This window comes from Onychomys torridus, chromosome 3 (assembly GCF_903995425.1).
Source record: "Onychomys torridus chromosome 3, mOncTor1.1, whole genome shotgun sequence".
Taxonomy (NCBI): domain Eukaryota; kingdom Metazoa; phylum Chordata; class Mammalia; order Rodentia; family Cricetidae; genus Onychomys; species Onychomys torridus.
In genome coordinates this window covers 150903045-150921712 of record NC_050445.1, presented here as the reverse complement: position 1 = coordinate 150921712, position 18668 = coordinate 150903045, and the positions used below count along the sequence as shown (strand labels likewise).

The window sequence follows — 18668 nt, the reverse complement described above, 5'->3', positions numbered from 1 at the left end:
TTGAGGTCTTTGATCCACTTGGACTTAAGTTTTGTGCACGGTGACAGATATGGATCTATTTGCAGCCTTCTACACATTGACATCCAGTTATGCCAGCACCATTTGTTGAAGATGCTTTCTTTTTTCCATTGTACATTTTTGGCTTCTTTGTCAAAAATTATATGTTCATAGGTGTGCGGGTTGATGTCAAGGTTTTCAATTCAATTCCATTGATCCACATGTCGGTTTTTATGCTAGTACCAAGCTGTTTTTATTATGGTAGCTCTATAGTAGAGCTGGAGGTCAGGGATCGTGATGCCTCCAGAGGTTATTTTATTGTACAGGATTCTTTTGGCTATCGTGGGTTTTTTGTTTTTCCATATGAAGTTGAGTATTATTCTTTACAGATCTGTGAAGAATTGTGTTGGTAATTTGATGGGAATTGCATTGAATCTGTAGATTGCTTTTGATATGATCATCATTTTTACTATGTTAATTAATCCTGCCTATCCATGAGCATGGGAGATCTTTCCATTTTCTGACATCTTCTTCAATTTCTTTTTTCAGGGACTTAAAGTTCTTCTCATATAGGTCCTTCACATGCTTAGTTAGAGTAATCCCAAGGTATTTTATATCATTTGTGGCTATTGTAAAGGGTGATGTATCTCTGATTTCCTTCTCAGCCTGTTTGTCTATTGTATATAGGAGGGCTACTGATTTTTTTTTTTTTTTTGAGTTGATCTTGTATCCTGCTATGTTGCTGAAGGTTTTTATTAGCTGTATCAGTTCCTTGGTTGAATTTTTGGGGTCACTCATGTATACTATCATGTCATCTACAAATAGGGAAGCATATGCCATTCTAAGCTCTTTTGCACAGGTTTTGCAAGAATATTTACTGGAAAAAGAGGCAGAAGAATTTGTGTGTGTGTGTGCCATATGACTGATGTTTTAAGACATACATAGATAACAAATGTAGTTAAGATGTTAGAACATATAGAACTTCAATTTCCACAGATGTTAGCTCAAAGCAAGCATGTTAATAACTCATTTATGGATGAAATCTTTTTATTTGCATGTATTCATATCTGCATATTAAATACTTATTTTCACTGTGAAAGCATTTTATTTATCTCCACAGATTTTTTTTTTTTGAGGAGGAGGAAATTGGTCTTTTTCCTATTGTCATTTATCAGGAATACTTATTTCAAGTATTTATTTATTTTACATGTATGATGTTTGCCTGCTTAAACATATATATATATATATATATATATATATATATATATCAAATGTTTGCAATGGCTGCAGCCATTAGAATGTGCTGGATTCCTAGAACTGGAGTTGAAGAAGATTGTGAATTGTTTTGTGGGTGTTTGGAACTGAACCTGAATCCTCTGCAAGAGCAGCCAGTGCTCTTAACCACTGAGCCTTCTCTCTGGTTCCTAGAAATACTTTGTAAAGTATTTAGAAAGGCTAGAGAGACACTTCAGCTGCCATGGAACACAGTGTGCACTTTATTTTCTCTAAAACTAACATAGGATTTTTGTCTTAAGGAAAAACAAATTAATTTTTTCCTCATTCAAAATCTATTACTGAGCTAGGTTTGGTTGTGCAGGCCCATGATCTCAGAATTTGAGAGAATGAGGCAGGAGGATTAAGAGTTGTAAGTCAGCTTGTACTATATGGTAATGTCTTATCTTTAAAAAACAACAACAACAACAACAACAACTCTATCACTGTTATTGTTCTGTGAAAATTCTCTGAGCTAGAGGGAAATCTTGTTTCTGTGATTAGCTTATACAGCTATGACAGCAGTTTTGATCACATTTAAAAGAAATTTAAAGAGAATTGAAATGTTAAAAGAAAGGTATTCAGTTATTTACATTGTATTTCATTGAGATGGGAGCATTAACACTGTTAAAGTCTGAATTGATTTCTAGACTGTCAGGTCACTTTCTGGACAATCACAGCATGGATGATGAACTGAGCTTCATAAGGCTTTGCACAATTAGAAAGGCAGCAAGTCCAATAAATTAAGTTAAGAGATAATAATGATTATATTCCTAAGGTAATGCAGAAAGCTAACTAAATTTACAGTCTTCCCAGAAAAAAATATATTGTTCATAAACTTTTATAATTGAAATTCTGAAAGTCAAAGAGAATTTGTTATCACTTTAAAAGCAGAGTTAGGAAAGAACATTCACTGTTTATGAAGACTATAAAAACAAGGGCAGGGTTTTTTAAAGTATACTAATTTAAATAATAAAGAAGTTCAAGCTGATAAACTGTATTAGATGTATTAAATTCATCAGTATTCCACATGTCCCCAAGAAGGAAAACTTTGTTAAACTTGTGTTAAAATGGAAGCAGCTATCCTGGTTTTGCTCTCAGTTGATGTGATTAAAACACTATGACCCAAAGTAACTTGGGGAGGAAAGAGTGCATTTGGCTAATGGGTTGCATCACTGAAGGAGGGCAAGTGAGGAATTTAAGGCAGAAACAAAGAGGTGGGAATTAAACAGAGATCGCAGAGGAATGCTGCTTACTGGCTTGCTACTTTTCATCCACAGTCCAGGCCCTCTTTTCCATGGATGATACTGCCTACAATGGGCTGTACTCTTCTACATCAATTACTAGTCAAAAAAATGTCCCACAAACATACCCACAGTCTAATATAATAAGAGGAGTTCCTCAGCTGAGGTTCACTTTTCCCAGCTGACTCTAGATTATGTCAATTTGAGAGCTGAAGCTAACTATGACATCAACTATGGTGGTTTGAGTGAGGATGCCCTCCCCCACAGACTCATGTATTTGAATACATGGTCATCAGTTGGTGAATCTGTTTGGGTAGGATTAGGAGGTGGGGTCTTATTGCAGGAGTTGTTTCACTTGATGGGGGTGGGCCCTGAGGTTTCAAAACCTCATATCATTCCAAGTTAGCACTCTCTCTGCCTCCTGCTTGTGGATCAGATGCAAGCTAAGCTCCCAACTACTACAACAGAACTGTGCATGTCTGCGTCACTTGCTGCCACATTCCCTTCCACGTTAGTCCTTGACTGTAACACTCAGGAACTGTGAGCCCCTAATGAAATGTTCATTTTGTAAGTTACTGTGGTCCTGGTGCTTTGTCAGGGTAATAGAAAAAAAGCTAATACAGTAACCACCATTTTGGTCATTTTTGGGATTTGCCATTGAGAATATAATTAATGGGTATTGTAACTTTACAACAACAATTGTAATATGTCAAATTTGTTGTTATTTTGATAACTATTGTGATTGGTGGAGGTTAGATCTTGAGTGTTTCTCCAAGGTCCGTATGCTGAAGGCTTGCTTGATCCCCAGGTTAGGGGCTATTTGGGATGGGGTGGAGCCTTTAAAAATTATGTCATAGTAGGAGACATTAGGTCACTGGAGTCATAGTCTTGAAAGGGACTGCCAGACCACAGACTTGTTTACTCCATAGCATTGTGACTTGTACAGCTTAGATCTTTAGTGTGCCCATCCTTAGTTGTTCACTCTTAATTTGAAATAAAAATGTCATGTCTTCTCTTTTGCAAAGTGATACTGGACATGTCCTTTAAGACCAGGTTTGGAGAAACAGAGACACCGAGTGCTTTTCTCATACTCTGAGTGAAGGTTACTGTAGTTTTCACTGGGAGTCAGGGGCAGCTGACTCGCCTGTACCCTAAATTCCATGGAGTAGGCATCTCATCAACTTTGTTCACTGTTCTATTCAGGAGCATGGGGACTTCCACATAGAAATGACATAGTGAATGCTCATTGGAAGAATGGAGGATTTGCTATAGCTTTGCCTTTAGTCATGTTATCTGTTTTTATTATTTTAACCTTTAATTTTTGTCTTTTTATTAAAACAAGTGCTCACTATATATGTTGGATGAGTAGGTACTCCCCATCTAGAGCAGGCTGGCCTCAGATACACAGAGGCCCATCTGTTACCTAGTTTTAAACAACAGCACCACTTTGAGGAAAACGAATATCACTTTTTACTATTCTTCCATCCTGCTGGACTTAGCCAGGTGTTGGGGATGTTTACTGCAGGAAGTAAATCTTCAAAAGTAAAGCTACTATGGAACATTTAAAAGACTGTCCTTGTCATTCACATCTCATACTGAAGATGGGAATTTACAGTAGCAGTTACAGACTGTGCACCTTAACTCATCTATGCGTTTCTGCCTGGACGCAATGACGATGGTCATGATGGCAAAGATGTCGCACCAGGTTCATTTCTTACATGATGAGTCCAATAACCATCCTGGTTTCATTCGAACTCCACTGCCCTTTTTACTGATTATGGGACTGTGGAGCATTTAATTAATCTCTTAACTATTTGGCACTTTTAATTACAGATGATCAGAAAAAAAAAAAAACCAGCATTTATCACCTGTTTTTTTTTTTTCTCTCTCTCTCTCTCCACCTATTTAATTCTTTAAGAGCTGCAGTCAGTGCCTTCAACCTAATGGATATAGAACAGAGTTTGTCAGTAAATCCCTATGGTGTCACAGGCTTTGGGCAGGGTGGATGTAGCTGCGGGAAAACAAAGTAAATGAAAATACACAGTGTCTTACTTAGCTTTTCTGTCACTGTGATGACATACTGACCAAAAGCAGCATGTAGGGGAAAGGGTTTGTCTTATCTTACATTTTACAGTCCATCATGTCAGAAGCCAAGGCAGGGACCTGGAACAAGCTATGGAGGAGCTCTGCTATTGACTCTCTTCCCACAGCATGCACAGTCTGCATTCTTTTATAACTCCAGACCCACTGTCAGGACTGATGCTACCAGCAGTGGACTAGGATCTTGGCTGTCAACCACCGTTCAGAAAACTAGCCACAGATGTGCTCACAGGGCAATCTGATAGAGACAATTCTTCATTTAAGGATCCCTGTTCTCAGGTGACTCTAGCTTGACAAGCACACACATAAAATGAAAATTTTGACCAGTTACCCTTTATCTCAAGTCTAAACTTAGAGTGGTTTGTAAATCAAAGACTTTCTCCTGTGTAAGTTGGTAGGGATAGTGTAAAAGCTCTGAAGTCTCATGGCTTGGCTCAAACCTAAGATCACCAGTTCTATTTCTGAAATCTGAGGTAATTACAATGGGCTGTTTTCTGTTAATATTTGATTAACAGAATTATGAATATTAAATCTTTTTAGATAACTGTCTCCTATAAAACATGCTTTATGTGTATTATATCAGTGTATTAGAATTGTATGAGTTTAAGACAGATCTTTGATTAATGGTTTTTGGTTCTTAAGTTTATGCATGTGTGATTATACATAAGTATGTGCATGTGAGTGCAAGTGCTTGTGGAGGCCAGAAGGGGGCACTGGATCCCCTGGGGCTGGAGTTATGGGCAGTTGTTAGCCAGTAGATCTAGGGTCTGGGGATTGAACTCAGGTCCTCTGCAAAAGCAGCAAGAATTTTTAACCACCAAGCCACCTCTCCAACTCCTACATACTTTAATTTACAAGACTGAAGCACTAGTGATTTGTGAACTACTACAAGTCAAAATTTGTTTTATCAACATGTAAATTATAGTCATACATTTCTTCCTCCTCTCATGTGGCAATAAAATATCATGATTTCAGCTTTTTCTGCAACACTGAGGGCAATTTGAAGAATCATAAGCTTATTAGTGTTGAGGTATCAGTTGGACTTTGTGATATTACTCTGCCTAGATTTCAGATGAACAGTCCCAGAACTGTCAACAACGGCTGAGCTAGAAGCCAGATCCAGGAGAAATTCCTAAACAACTCTCTTTTGGCCTCATTATGTTATATTCCACATAGATATATTGCAAACTGATGTGCTATCTGACATTTATTTTTATGATGAAACACCTCATACTATATATAAAAAAATGCTAGAAATCTGTTATCTAATGGAAATGACAGGACATTGGGATTTTTACTTAAAGCAGGTAATTGGAAGATTCTGTAGATGAAATCTGACAAAACAGCAAAGTTCATGTATACTGCGCAGTTTGTGTTGGGAGTATCTCAAGACATCACACAGGGAATAAAATTCACATCTAATAGCATGAAATTGTATCATTAAAGTAACCTCATCTCTTTCTTGGCAGATTATCATATGCAGTTCTGAATATTAAAGTGGTTGGACTTAAGCTACATTGACAGGGACATACATAAATTCTTGTCTTCAAACAGGACAAGAATTGTGCTATTTTTCTGCTGTCAGTGGACTCTTGTTTATATTTGTGCTTCCCTTTGTTTCTAAGTGGATATGTGGAAGCGTGCATATGATGACCTCAATAGGTCTCTCCCAAACTATTTTCTTAAGAAACCATTGGCTTATTGTCAGGTTGAGTGAGTAGTCATCCTGCAATGCTACAGCCAAATAGTATGATAAATACCATAGATTGAATTGTTAAAAATAGCAGACATTTACTGTTATAGAGGCCAAGAGGTTTAAGTTCAAAGGGGAGGGGCAACTGCCTAAATTGTAGACATTTGCTTCCAGGCTGTATTTCAGTGTGGGCAATGATTTAATGAGAACCCTACTCTCTCATGTCTTCTAAATCTAAGTGTGCACCATTTGACATTGTCTCCTAAATCCTAACCCTTAGAGGTTAAGTCCAACTTATGTGTTTTGTGGTACACATGACAAATTTACAGTCCATCACATGAAGGCTGCAGTTACAAGTTCACATTATTGTTGCAGTCTTCATGTCACAGATTGTCATGTCACATGATTGTCAAGGAATTTTATGAAAATATTTCATCATGTTTTAATAACTATACAGAAATAAACACCTGCTCATTAAGCTAAGTAATTCCAAATTGGCAGTAAGCCATCAGGGTAGAACCATGTTCCTTAAATGTATCAAGTGTGCCAAATTGAAACCCACATTCAAAAAGTCTTACCTTTCGAGATAACTTTCCTGGAATGCCCCTGTTTTTCTGAAGATGAAGTTGAAAAGCTGATTTATTTTTCTGAAATACTTTGTGGCTCCCTAAACAGTGATCCCTGAAGAAGACAAAGGATAAACACAATTATATCTTCACAAAATTTTTCAAACTGTGTATAGGCATGCTTCTTCAATGACTTCATTGACATTTTTTTCTTAAAACATAGTCTAATAAAGTTTGGTAATGATAAATTGTGAGTACATGCATGCATTGTATTCCTCCACACATGTGTTCATATGAATATTTATATATTATATATACATTTGTGTACATACTGAAAGAAGATATGTACCTCTAGCTATATGTGGCAACATATTGTAATTTTTAATGTATTAAAGAAGAAAATGATTACTTGTTAAATGGGCATAATAAATTATAGTAAAGGATACTCTACATGTGTTCAGAGTTGGTTTCAATCAGCCACTTCAACATGCTTTATGATGGGCTAATTGATGCCATTATGTCTGTGTGGGAACCATTTTATCGAGTAAGCAGAGTGATGTTGTAGAAACAGCATGGGCTTTCAAGACACATCACATTAAGTTAAATTACATTAGGTATAGCAATTAAACTTAAACTATCTGGAATTAAAGTCTTCCTTAGAACTGACAAATTAATATATAGATCAAAGGATTAACAAGAAAATTTTGTCTAATTTATTTTATATTATGTAATTATAGTATATAATAATATATTACATAGTATATAATAATTAGTCATATAGTTATATAATATAATACAAATTATACACCAAAAAAGAAAAGTAAATATAAAAAGTCATCTTGCATTTCAGGTGTTTGTATTGGCTTTGTTTCTTTCCATTTCTCAGCATTTCCCCTGTAAATTATTTTCCAAATACAAATTACATGATGGGCAAAATTAATTTTCATTTTAAAACATGCTGTATCAAACAAGAATTGATTCTTCAGTGACAAGAAGGACTTCTGCTGTATCACTAACAATTTGACAACATGTTGAAATGATACTTCTTGCAAATCAAATACACGTGAATTGAACACAATACTAAAGTGTTTTCCAAATTGTTATTGTGATTTGTAAGATAAATTTTAAATTACATGACCTTTTATTGGCTCTTGCTATTCTAGAGAAAAATGAAAGAAAAGGGTCAAGAAAACATTAAAAACAAGAGAAAAGGTAGTGTGCACTGAGAGAGGCCATGAAAGAGAGAAGTACTCTCTGGGGAAAAGCACCATCACCAGTCAATGCTGAGGAAGAATAAAGAGATGGAGGTGCCATCTTAACTAGATGTAAATATTGATGACCTTTCCAAAGGGAGGCTTCTAGTGACCATAGGATTTCTTTTTCTTTTCTTTAATAAGAATATATTTTTAATTCTCTGGGCTCTAACGTTCTTCATTACAGCTGTAAATTTCAGTATCTCTGACTTAGTTATTAAAAAGATGCATTGTGTTAATGTATTCTGCTCAAAGGATCTTGGTTAAATACATGAAGGATTACTAAAAGGAAAATTTTGTGTAGTCATTTGGGGCCTTTAAACTGAGAGTTTATTAAATATGTGGGAATATCTACTCCTAACCATGTCAGACAAGTACATTACACTGTGAATGTGTTCTGAATTACCTATAACTTAAAACAAGTTATTTGTTTTTAATATATGTGTATGGATATTTTACCTATGTGTATATCTGTGTACCATGTGCAAGCTGGGTGTCTGTGGAGGCCAGAAGAGGACATCAAATTCCCTGGAACTGGAGTTACAAATGTCTGTGAGCCACCATTTGGGTGCTAGGAATTGATCCTGGGTCTTTTGGAAGAGCAGCCAGTGCTCTTAACTATGGAGCCATCTCTCAAGCCCCTCTTTAATTTTTAATTGAGGAATTAGAGTTATTGTTCTTGTATGTAACTGCCATATTATTTAGATTTATATTAGTATTTTGTTTTTCACCATTGAGGGTTAAGCTGTTCAGTATAGTGGCCTTTGTACACCCATTGCCACTTATGTACTAATGCTGGCTAGATTAACATGTGTTATAAGTGCTAGGAAAGTTTATCATAAGGAACAATGCGAAATATCTCAGTACAACTGCCTACATGTTGACATAATATTTGTGTCTATTATTTTTAAAAACAGGAGAGCTAGAAATATGGCACAGAAGCTAAGAGTACTTGCTACTTTTCCAAAGGACCTGAGTTTGGTTCTCAGCACTCACACTAGGCTGTTCACAGCAGCCTGTAACTACAGATCCAGGGATTCAGTCCCTCCCTCTGACCTCTACCATCATCAACCAGCATGCAGTCAGATGTACATACACATGGACACATACACATAAATAAACAATAAGATATATATTTTTAAATGTATGAATGCATTTGCTTCTTTTTTAAAATTTTTTGTGACTTGAAAAAAACTAGGCCACATGTTATTTTTGTGTTAGAGAATATGAAAGAGAAGCCTGAAGGAATCATTAAAGAGTAGATAAATACATAGATACATAAATGAAAGAAGAGAGAATCAACTTCTGTTTGAGGATTCCACAAATCAAAGAGAAGAAGAAGAAAGGTTAGTGTGTTAAGAGAAAGAGAAAGAAATAGTTTGGCAACAGAAGTGGGCATTGTAGGGAAGAGTTTGAGCACCAAAGGAACAGGCCAAGTTGACAATGTCATAACTCAAGAGTGTGAACATTGAAACCACTATGTCAGGTTGGATATCTAGATTTTAAGTATGATTATTTGGCATATGTTTTAATAATCATATATAAAACTCTATGTCTTTAATTGAAGCTCTATGATATAGATGAAAGTTTATGCTTCTTTTATTCTCCATGTCCACTAATGTATCAAGAGTTCTGCAGTTCGTTATTTATTCTTCCAATGAATCCTTGTCTCTAGTTGCTTGCCACTTAGCATCCCAGGTACAGCTATGCACAGAGATGCTGTTTAAGATGAAAGGTTAAATATGTGTACATAATTACCCCTATTTCCTACTCACACAAAGCTCATGTTATTTGAAAGTAAAATTATGGCAATTTATGTAAATAATGAATAATAAGCATAATACCAAAACTATATGCAAATGCTCATATATGTCTTATGGGAGAAAAGGATTCTAATGAATGTACAAGTGTGGATACTGATTCTCATTACGCTGAGTACACTTCAAATATCTACATTTACATGGGTGCTTTTTTTGGAAATAAACATATACCACAGATAAATAGGATAGCAAGTTCAAAGCATTATTTTCTTTGTGTTATTTTAAGACAAGGTCTGAGTGGTAGTTTAAATGAGAAATGTCCCATAAGCTTGACTATTTGAGCATTTGGTCCTTGGTTAGTGCCCTGTCTAGGAAGGTTTTGGTAGCCTTAGGAAGTGGATCCTTGCTGAAGGAAGTATGTCGCTGAGGGTGGTGGGTTTTGAGGCTTTATAGCTTATCCTCCCCACTCTGCACTGTGTGTGGGCAGATATGGGATCTTCCTGTTCCTACCACATGCTTTCTCTGATTATTGCCATGCCTTTGTTTCCATGATGGACTCTTTTTTTCTGGAAACATCAATCAAAATGAATCATTTCTTCCTTAAGATGCTTTGTCAGGATATTTTGTCTCGGCAACAGAAGATTAATCAACATAGTCTCTATTGGTAGACCAAGCTGCTCTCAACCTCATGGGAGTCCTTCTTCAGCAACAACCCAATGTGCTCTGATTACTTAAGCCATACTAGCTAAACATTTATCCTCACTTTAAAAAGTACTTCTGGACTGGGATACAACTCACTGAAAATGGTCATCTAGCAATCTGAGGTCAATTTCCAGCATCTATTCAAAAGAAGCATCCATGAATATACTGTGAAATGTTAATATAATACAGGAAAAATTATTACCCTTTGACTTTAGGAACAATGAGAGACAGGACCACTGACAGCTTTTGGAAATATTTCTTCAGGAAGATTCATCAATTTAGCTGAACTTTTAAAATATCCTCTAATTAGGCCATTTATATTAGGTGAATATAGCAAAATGTTAAAATATTAATGTGATTGTTAATATTGATTGTCACCTTGATTGGATTTTGGATCATCACTAAAGAGACAAGTCTCTGGCATGACAGAGGAGTTTTCTAACTTAGGTTAGCTGAGGTGGGAAAACCCTTGCTAAATGTGAGTGGGTGTCATCATTGCATGGGCTGGTGTCTTAGACTGCATAAAAAGATGAGAGCTTCTGTGTCCTGACTGCAGATGTGACTTCATGCTCTTGCCACTCTGACAGACTACGCCCCATTGAACTGTAAGCTGAAATAAACCCTAAACTTCCTTAAATGGTCCCTTGTCAGGAATTTTGTCACAGCTGAAAGGGACCAGATAAAATTGGTGACACTGGTTTCTGCAAACCAGTGCTACTCTGGTACTGTCATTTCCAAACCCTGGGCTGGCAAGCATGAATCAGCAAGGGCAGTCATGGATCTGAACAGAAGTACTTCCCTGGGGCATGAGTTGACACCAACAGATCTCATTCAGTAGGAAAGTGGACCAAATAGATTTCAGCTCGTCCATTCAAATGCCTTGCTTTTCTGATTACTTCCATCTATAAAAAAGCAACTATCCTTCATATTCTTCATGTGAATGTGGTTTTATTACAATACAGTGCGCAAAACTGCATTTAGCTTCAAATAAAATAAACTAAATACAATTAAAATGTTTTTTTATCTAGGGGAAATATTGTATCACAATTCATTCACAACACCTTTGCTTTTTATTTATGCAGTCAGAACAATTAAGTTAAGCAATTAAGCTTAACAATTAAGCAAAGCAATCTACACAGAGAGAGTTACCAATGACACAGAGTCAATAAACATGAACATGATGATAAAAATTTGTGTCCATTGCAAAAATATATACTGGCTACCCCAAGCTCTTTTCAGGAAGATATTGTAGTTACCACCCCAGAAGATCAGGCAGAGAGATTTGATTCTATCTCAAGGATTCATTATTTCTCCAACAAATCTCTAGAGAAGAGAAACACTCTGCAGACCTTACTAATTCAAAATCTTCAAGAACAAAGACTAAAATAGTACATTCAACATTTACCAAGGTTGCATTACTATGGAATGTCAACTTTCTCTATCAAACCATTTGTTTTAAGAAAATTGGAGAACCAGGCTATTTCAACATCAACTAATTGAAAGAGATTTAATAATTATTAGCTTTGGTAAACAGTGATTTGAATAAAAGTGACTTGGTACCTAAATGCTGTCTGTTATGTGCCTAAGTATAATTAGTGTAGCTCTGCTTAGAGTTCATTTCCTGTGTCTTTTTGCAAATGCCCTGCAAGGGGTTTGTGGCTCACTTAATCATATCTGTTCATCAATAATGCTACTTCCATTTCATATATTTTGAAATCCCTCATCTGTAGTGTGCTATGGTCCTTACATGTAGCACATATTAATAACTCCAAGCAGCCTGTATTGTTGAGTTTGAGTGATTGACTGGGAATCAATTGCAAGTCTGTTGTATATTATTCTTGTTGTCAGCTAATTGATATGAGTAGATACTACAATTAATTTAAAATTTTAGGAAATATCCTGAGAATGAACTTAAAACTAAAGTAACACAAGATCTTCCTATTGTGTGAAACAAAACATGTTCTCAGCTATCTGAGAGGGCTCAGTGGTGACCTGCTCCTTTATATTCTATGGCAATTCTGGGTTCTGAGAAATGAAGGGTGTTCAATGAAAGTTCAGTTATTTTGTTGAGAAAAAAGTACACATCCAGGATACCTAAAATCCAATGCTCACTGCCTGTTAATATGCTTTATTAGCCTAAACTGTGTGTAACTTAGTCTTTTCCCCACCGATGACTACAGGTTTAATTTTTACTTTGAATAGAAGGCAATTACATTTTGAAATTAAGTGTTTAATAGTCTAACTCATACAAATTATCTAAGAGGAACTGAAAGTATTTATAAGGGGAAAGTCTTTGAGATTATTTTAAAATTCTAAATAAGGTGACTTATTTATTTATTTGTTTGTTTGTTTATTTATTTATTTATTCATTCATTTATTTATTAAGACACAGGGTCTCATGTAGCCCAAGCTGATCTTAAATTTTATATGTAGTTGAAGATAAACTGTATCTCCTGATCCATCAGCCTCAACTTCCCAAGATCTCAACAGGCACGATGAAGATTTAAATTTTAAATAGGATTTTCCTCTTGTAAGAAAGGGACTACAGCACTGGAGAGAAGGCTCAGGAGTTCATGACACCGGCGACTCCCACAGAAAACCCAGGTTCACTGCCCAGCACCCACATGGGGCTTCACAACCCTCCATAACTCCAGTACCAGGGGATCTGATGCTCTCTTTCTGCCTTCTAGGGTACATGCATGCGTGTACACATATCCACACCTGACACCCAGACATTCACATAATTAAAAAAATGAAAACAAAAGGAACACAAGATCTTCTATAAAGAGAGGGAAAGGGAGCTTTCTGGTGTAAAATGACATCAATCTAATCAATGCTCATGGTGAATGAAGAGATAGATGTTGCCATCTTAATTCAAATGTAAAGATATATGACTTTTTCAAAATGAGGCTTCTAGTTGCTATAGGATTTCATTTTCTTTTCTTATATTAAAAAATTAATCCTCTGGGTTCTAGCATTCCTTGACAACAGTAAAGCAAATTGAACAATAAGCAAAGTTTGTATTATTTTACTTAAATTAAGATAAACTTGACCCTAGAATAATTTTTAAAAAGGTTATTCAGTTTCTTCATAGAAGTTGCTGGTGGTTTCCTATTGACAGAGCAGTCATGATTTATTCAGCAAGAGCTGAATAAATAAATGAATAAACAAAGCTAATTTTATTGTTTCACACAGTAGCGACTGAGGAGAATTATTTTTAAGTTAATTAGAAAGTAATACCACAGCTGAGTGGTGGTGGCGGCACATGCCTTTAATCCCAGCACTTGGGAGGCAGAGGCAGGCAGATCTCTGTGAGTTCAAGGCCAGCCTGGTCAACAGAGCATGTTTCAGGGCAGGGTTCAAAGCTACAAAGAGAAACCCTGTCTTTTAAAAAAAAGACCACAGATTGTTGAGAGAAATATTTTAAAACACAGATTCATGGTAAGAAAACCTTGTATTACTTATAGATGTTGGCCTCCAGAGAAAGAGCTAACAACACACGGCAGTGTCATTCTTCATAGATTATGACTAGTGTGTGAGGAAACACTTGTGCGAGAAGTGCCAAGTTAAAATGGAGGCATAGTTGTCTTCACTCCAGAAGGAAGGCAAACACAGTAAGCAGGGAATGACCCCCAGGTGTCTATATTCCTCCTCCACCCCAGGATAAGTAAAACTCATGTTTCTGACTTCAGGCTGCAACTGGTGAGTCAGACGGCACCAGACTGCTGGAGGCCATGTGGGTTACCAAGGGGACCTCTTTCCGTAGTTATTATACTGGGGGCTGAGGGGCAAGAAGGTGGGGAAGGAGTTTAACTTTTTATGAATGAACGCACTGATTTCTGTCTCTCAGTTGTACTGCTACTTCATTCAGTTGCTAATTTGCTGGTTCCATTATTCCATGTTTCATAGTACTGAATATTTTATATGACGTTTGTTTGGGATTATGATAAACCTGAAGAAGTTTCTGCTATAATTCTTGAATTTACTTTCTATTCATAACATAACATATTATATAAAATCTCATTTTAAAGGGATTAAGAAATTTGACATCAGCAGAGGAGAGCTTGCCTTGTCAACACAAAGGAATGATCATGTTTCCCATTGTAGGGAAGGTTTGTTTTGATGACATTTTGTACATTATCCTGTACAATTTATTTATGTACATTATCCTGAAATTTAAAAAGAATGGATGTAAGCAGAAATCTGCAATGACAGTTAAAATACAGTAATACATTATGAAAGTTCTAGCCACATGAAGGAAATTTAGTGTGTTTATGGATGCTCTTATTTCTTTCTCTTTTCTTTAAGCTTTCTCAAGTTGGCAGGAGCTTTGGCTACCCCAAGGCATAATTATCCTTATGGCTATTAATGAACATGCATTTTTGTTCATATTTGCTGGAACTGCCGGTCTTTCGCACAGACAAGACATTTCTCCTTCAGAACTGTGTGTGCAGCATCCTGCTCTGTCTCCTGTATCCCATCTTTTTCCTCTGGCCCTTGAATTCACAGTGGTCTATTTGCACCTTTAATTTTCCATTCCCTTAGTCCTTTCTTGTCAGCTCATGAAAATCTCTTAGATACCTCTCATATGCACTTCCAAATATCCAGACTATCCTTTGCATCCAAGCCACCATGTTGTCTGGCCTTTTCCCCGACCATTATTTCTCAGACAGTGATTTTCATGCGGTTACCACTCCCCAACTTATATATTTTTTTAAATGTGTATGAATATTTTTCCTACTTGTATTTATGTGCACCGTGTGTGTGTGTGTGTGTGTGTGTGTGTGTGTGTGTGTGTGTGCGCACATCTGGTACCTAAGGAGGCCAGGAGAGCGTGCTTGGTTTTAGGGTTATTGACAAATGTAAGTCACCATGCTGATGCTGTGCTAAACCTGAGTCCTCTGCAAAGGCAGCCAGTGCTCTTAGCCCCTGAGCTGCAGCCCCAGTCTCCTTACCTTGGATTCTTAATTCATTGAAATGTTGCGTCTCCAACTGCGATGATATTCATCTTACTCTTACTTATGTCACTGTTTGTAATACCCATCTCTTAATTCTTTTGATAAGTATTTAATTCTGAATTATGTGTATCTGTGTGAGTATGTAAACATGAGAGTAGAAGAGGAGGCCAGTGGAGGCCAGAAGAGGGCATTGGATCCCAGAGCTGGAGTTACTAGTAGCTTTGAGGCAAACAGTATGGGTGCTGGGAACCAAACCCATGTCTTTTGCAAGAGCAGTGTATACTCTTAACCACTGAGCTGTGTCTCTTAACCTAATTATTTTTAGTGTTTTTGTTTGTTTAGGACAGTCTTGCTGTGTGTCTCAGCCTTGCCTAGACTCATGATTGTTGTATGAATTTTTTTTTTTTTTTTTGAGCTGAGGACTGAACCCAGGGCCTTGCGCTTGCTAGGCAAGTGCTCTAACCACTGAGCTAAATCTCCAACCCTGTTGCATGAATCTTAAATGGTCTTATAGCACAGGGACAAATAGCCAAACGAATGGAAGCACATGAATTATGAACCAAAGGCTGTGGAGCCCCCAGCTGTATCAAGCCCTCTGGATAAGTGAGATAATTGAATAGCTTGAACTGTTTGGGAGGAATCCAGGCTGTGGGACCTGTCCTTAGTGCATGAGCTGGCTATTTGGAATCTTGGGCTTACACAGGGACACTTTGCTCAGCCTGGAAGGAGGGGACTGGACCTGCCTGTACTGAATCCACCAGGTTTAAATGAATCCCCAGGGGAGTCTTGGTCCTGGAGGAGTTAGGAATGGAGGGGAGGGGCTGGGGGGAAGGTGGAGGTGGGAAGGGGGAGGTCGGGGGAACCCATGGCTGATGTGTAAAATTAAAACACAAATATAATAAAAAAAAGTTTTTAGAAAACACACACATACACACACACACACACACACACACACACACACACACACACACACACAAAACAAACAACAACAAAAATCAAAACCCGGAGCCAGGTATTGGGGTGAATGCTGAAAGACCAGAGAAACAGAACAAGCCACATCCAACCTCACCTTGCCAGTTCCTCAGCTGATCTTGTTCCTCAGATTGGAAGCCTCTGAGTCCTCATCTGAATGGATCTCATCTGAACTGTCGCTCAAAAGCTAAAAGCTTAAAAGGGTTCTAGTTCCTGGTCCTCACACCTTATATACCTTTCTGCTTCCTGCCATCACTTCCTGGGATTAAAGGTGTAAGTCAGCATGCCTATTTCCTGTAGCAGGAATCTTAAAGAGTCTTATTAATAAAAGCAAACTCAGAGCCAAGTATTGGGGTGAATGCTGGAAGATCAGAGAGACAGAACAAGTCACAGTTTCCTCACATCGCCAGTTCCTTAGCTGGTCGTCTTGTTTCCTCAGACTGGATGGATGCCTCTGAGTCTTCATCAAGAATGGCTCTCAGCTGAACTGTGCTGCTCCAAAGCCTAAAAGCTTAACCAGCCAAATGCTTAACTAGCTCTAGTGCCTGGTTTTCATGCCTTATATATCTTCTGTTCTCTGCCGTCACTTCCTGGGATTAAAGGCTCTCTTTCTGGGATTAAAGGTGTGAGTCACCATACCTGGCTGTTTCCAATGTGGCCTTGAACTCATAGAGATCCGCCTGGCTCTGCTTCCTGAGTGCTGGGATTAAAGGCACGCGCCACCACTGCCTATCCTCGTGTTTAATATTGTGGCCATCCTGTTCTCTTACCCCAGGTAAGTTTATTTCGGCGAACACACAGTATTTCGGGGAACACAATACCACCACAATTTCCAATGTGGCTTTGAACTCACAGAGATCCGATGGATCTCTACCTCCAGAATGCTAGGATTAAAGATGTGTGTGCCACCATTTTCTGGCTTTTTTTTCTATCTAGTGGCTGTTCTGTTCTCTGACCCCAGATAAGTTTATTAGGGTGCACAATATGTTGGGGGACACAATATCACCACACATGATGAAGTTTCAGCTTCTTGAATGCTGGGCTAACAGACAAATACCACTGTGCTAGGATCCAGGAATTTAAAGTGTGCCTTTTTTGCTACATTGCCATATAAGGAAATTCTTTTACAGATTTATTTCCTTAAATTCCAGAAAAAAAATGTTAAATGTCCTATGGAAAGTTCTTAAGGAAAAATGAATAATTATCATATGTTTGTAGGTCTTTTCAGGTATAATGATTCTAATATAGATTTCAGGCTTTTTTATTTAAAGAAAAAATGTAAATCAAGGCATCTTTTTTGCTTTTATAAAATCCAGCACATGTATTTACATCTTTTATATTACTATTTTAAAAATCATTTGTGAATGCCATATTTTCATTAAATTATATCTCAAGATCTATGTGGCATTTGTTTTGAGTAATGTGGAAATTTAGCTATTTTCCAATTTTGTGGGTTTTTTTGTTTGTTTGTTTGTTTGTTTGGCAGGGTGGAGTGGTTCCGAGACAGGGTTTCTCTGTGTAGTTTTGGAGCCTGTCCTGGATCTCGCTCTGTAGACAAGGCTGGCCTCAAACTCACAGAGATCCGCCTGGCTCTGCCTTTGAGTGCTGGAATTAAAGGCATGCGCCACTGCCACGCAGAATTGTGGGTTTTTTGTTTTGTTTGTTTGTTTGTTTTTTTATTTTTATTTTTTTAAACCTGTGAGATACTAAGCTATACCAAATATTGTTGTAGCCAAAGATTTTGTGTATTTATGTATTTTCCTTAGAAGTATGTGTAGAAGCAAAGGATTGAGGGTGTAGCTCAGTTGGTAGGTGCTTACCTGGTGTACACAAAGCCCTAGGTCCTATCAACACCTTGGAAATGAAGTGCAGTGGCTCACCTTATGTCTATACTCCCAGAATTCTGGAAGGAGAGGCAGGAAAATCAGAAGATAAAGGGACAACATAGAAATTTTGAGACAAGCCTGACACACATGAGACTCGGTCTTTCAAAAGGTAAGTTGTAGAAGCAGAATAGTTAAACAGATTGAAGACATTATAAAGTCTTTTGATGCACTTTTTTGACCAAATTCCCTTCAGCTTATGCTGTCTCTGTTTACATCTTAACGACTGTTCGAATGATACCAATTATTTTACTGAACTTCTTTGGTA

The 18668-nt window shown here is 37.2% G+C and overlaps 1 protein-coding gene across 1 annotated transcript in view; it reads right to left on the bottom strand.

Moving 5' to 3' along the window:
* Pik3c2g (phosphatidylinositol-4-phosphate 3-kinase catalytic subunit type 2 gamma) overlaps positions 1–18668 on the bottom strand; it is a 324912-nt gene that overhangs the window by 288534 nt on the left and 17710 nt on the right. Inside the window, exon 5 of the mRNA XM_036182431.1 lies at positions 6885–6987. Coding sequence (XP_036038324.1) covers positions 6885–6987 — 103 coding nt within the window. The remainder of the gene's footprint in view (positions 1–6884; positions 6988–18668) is intronic.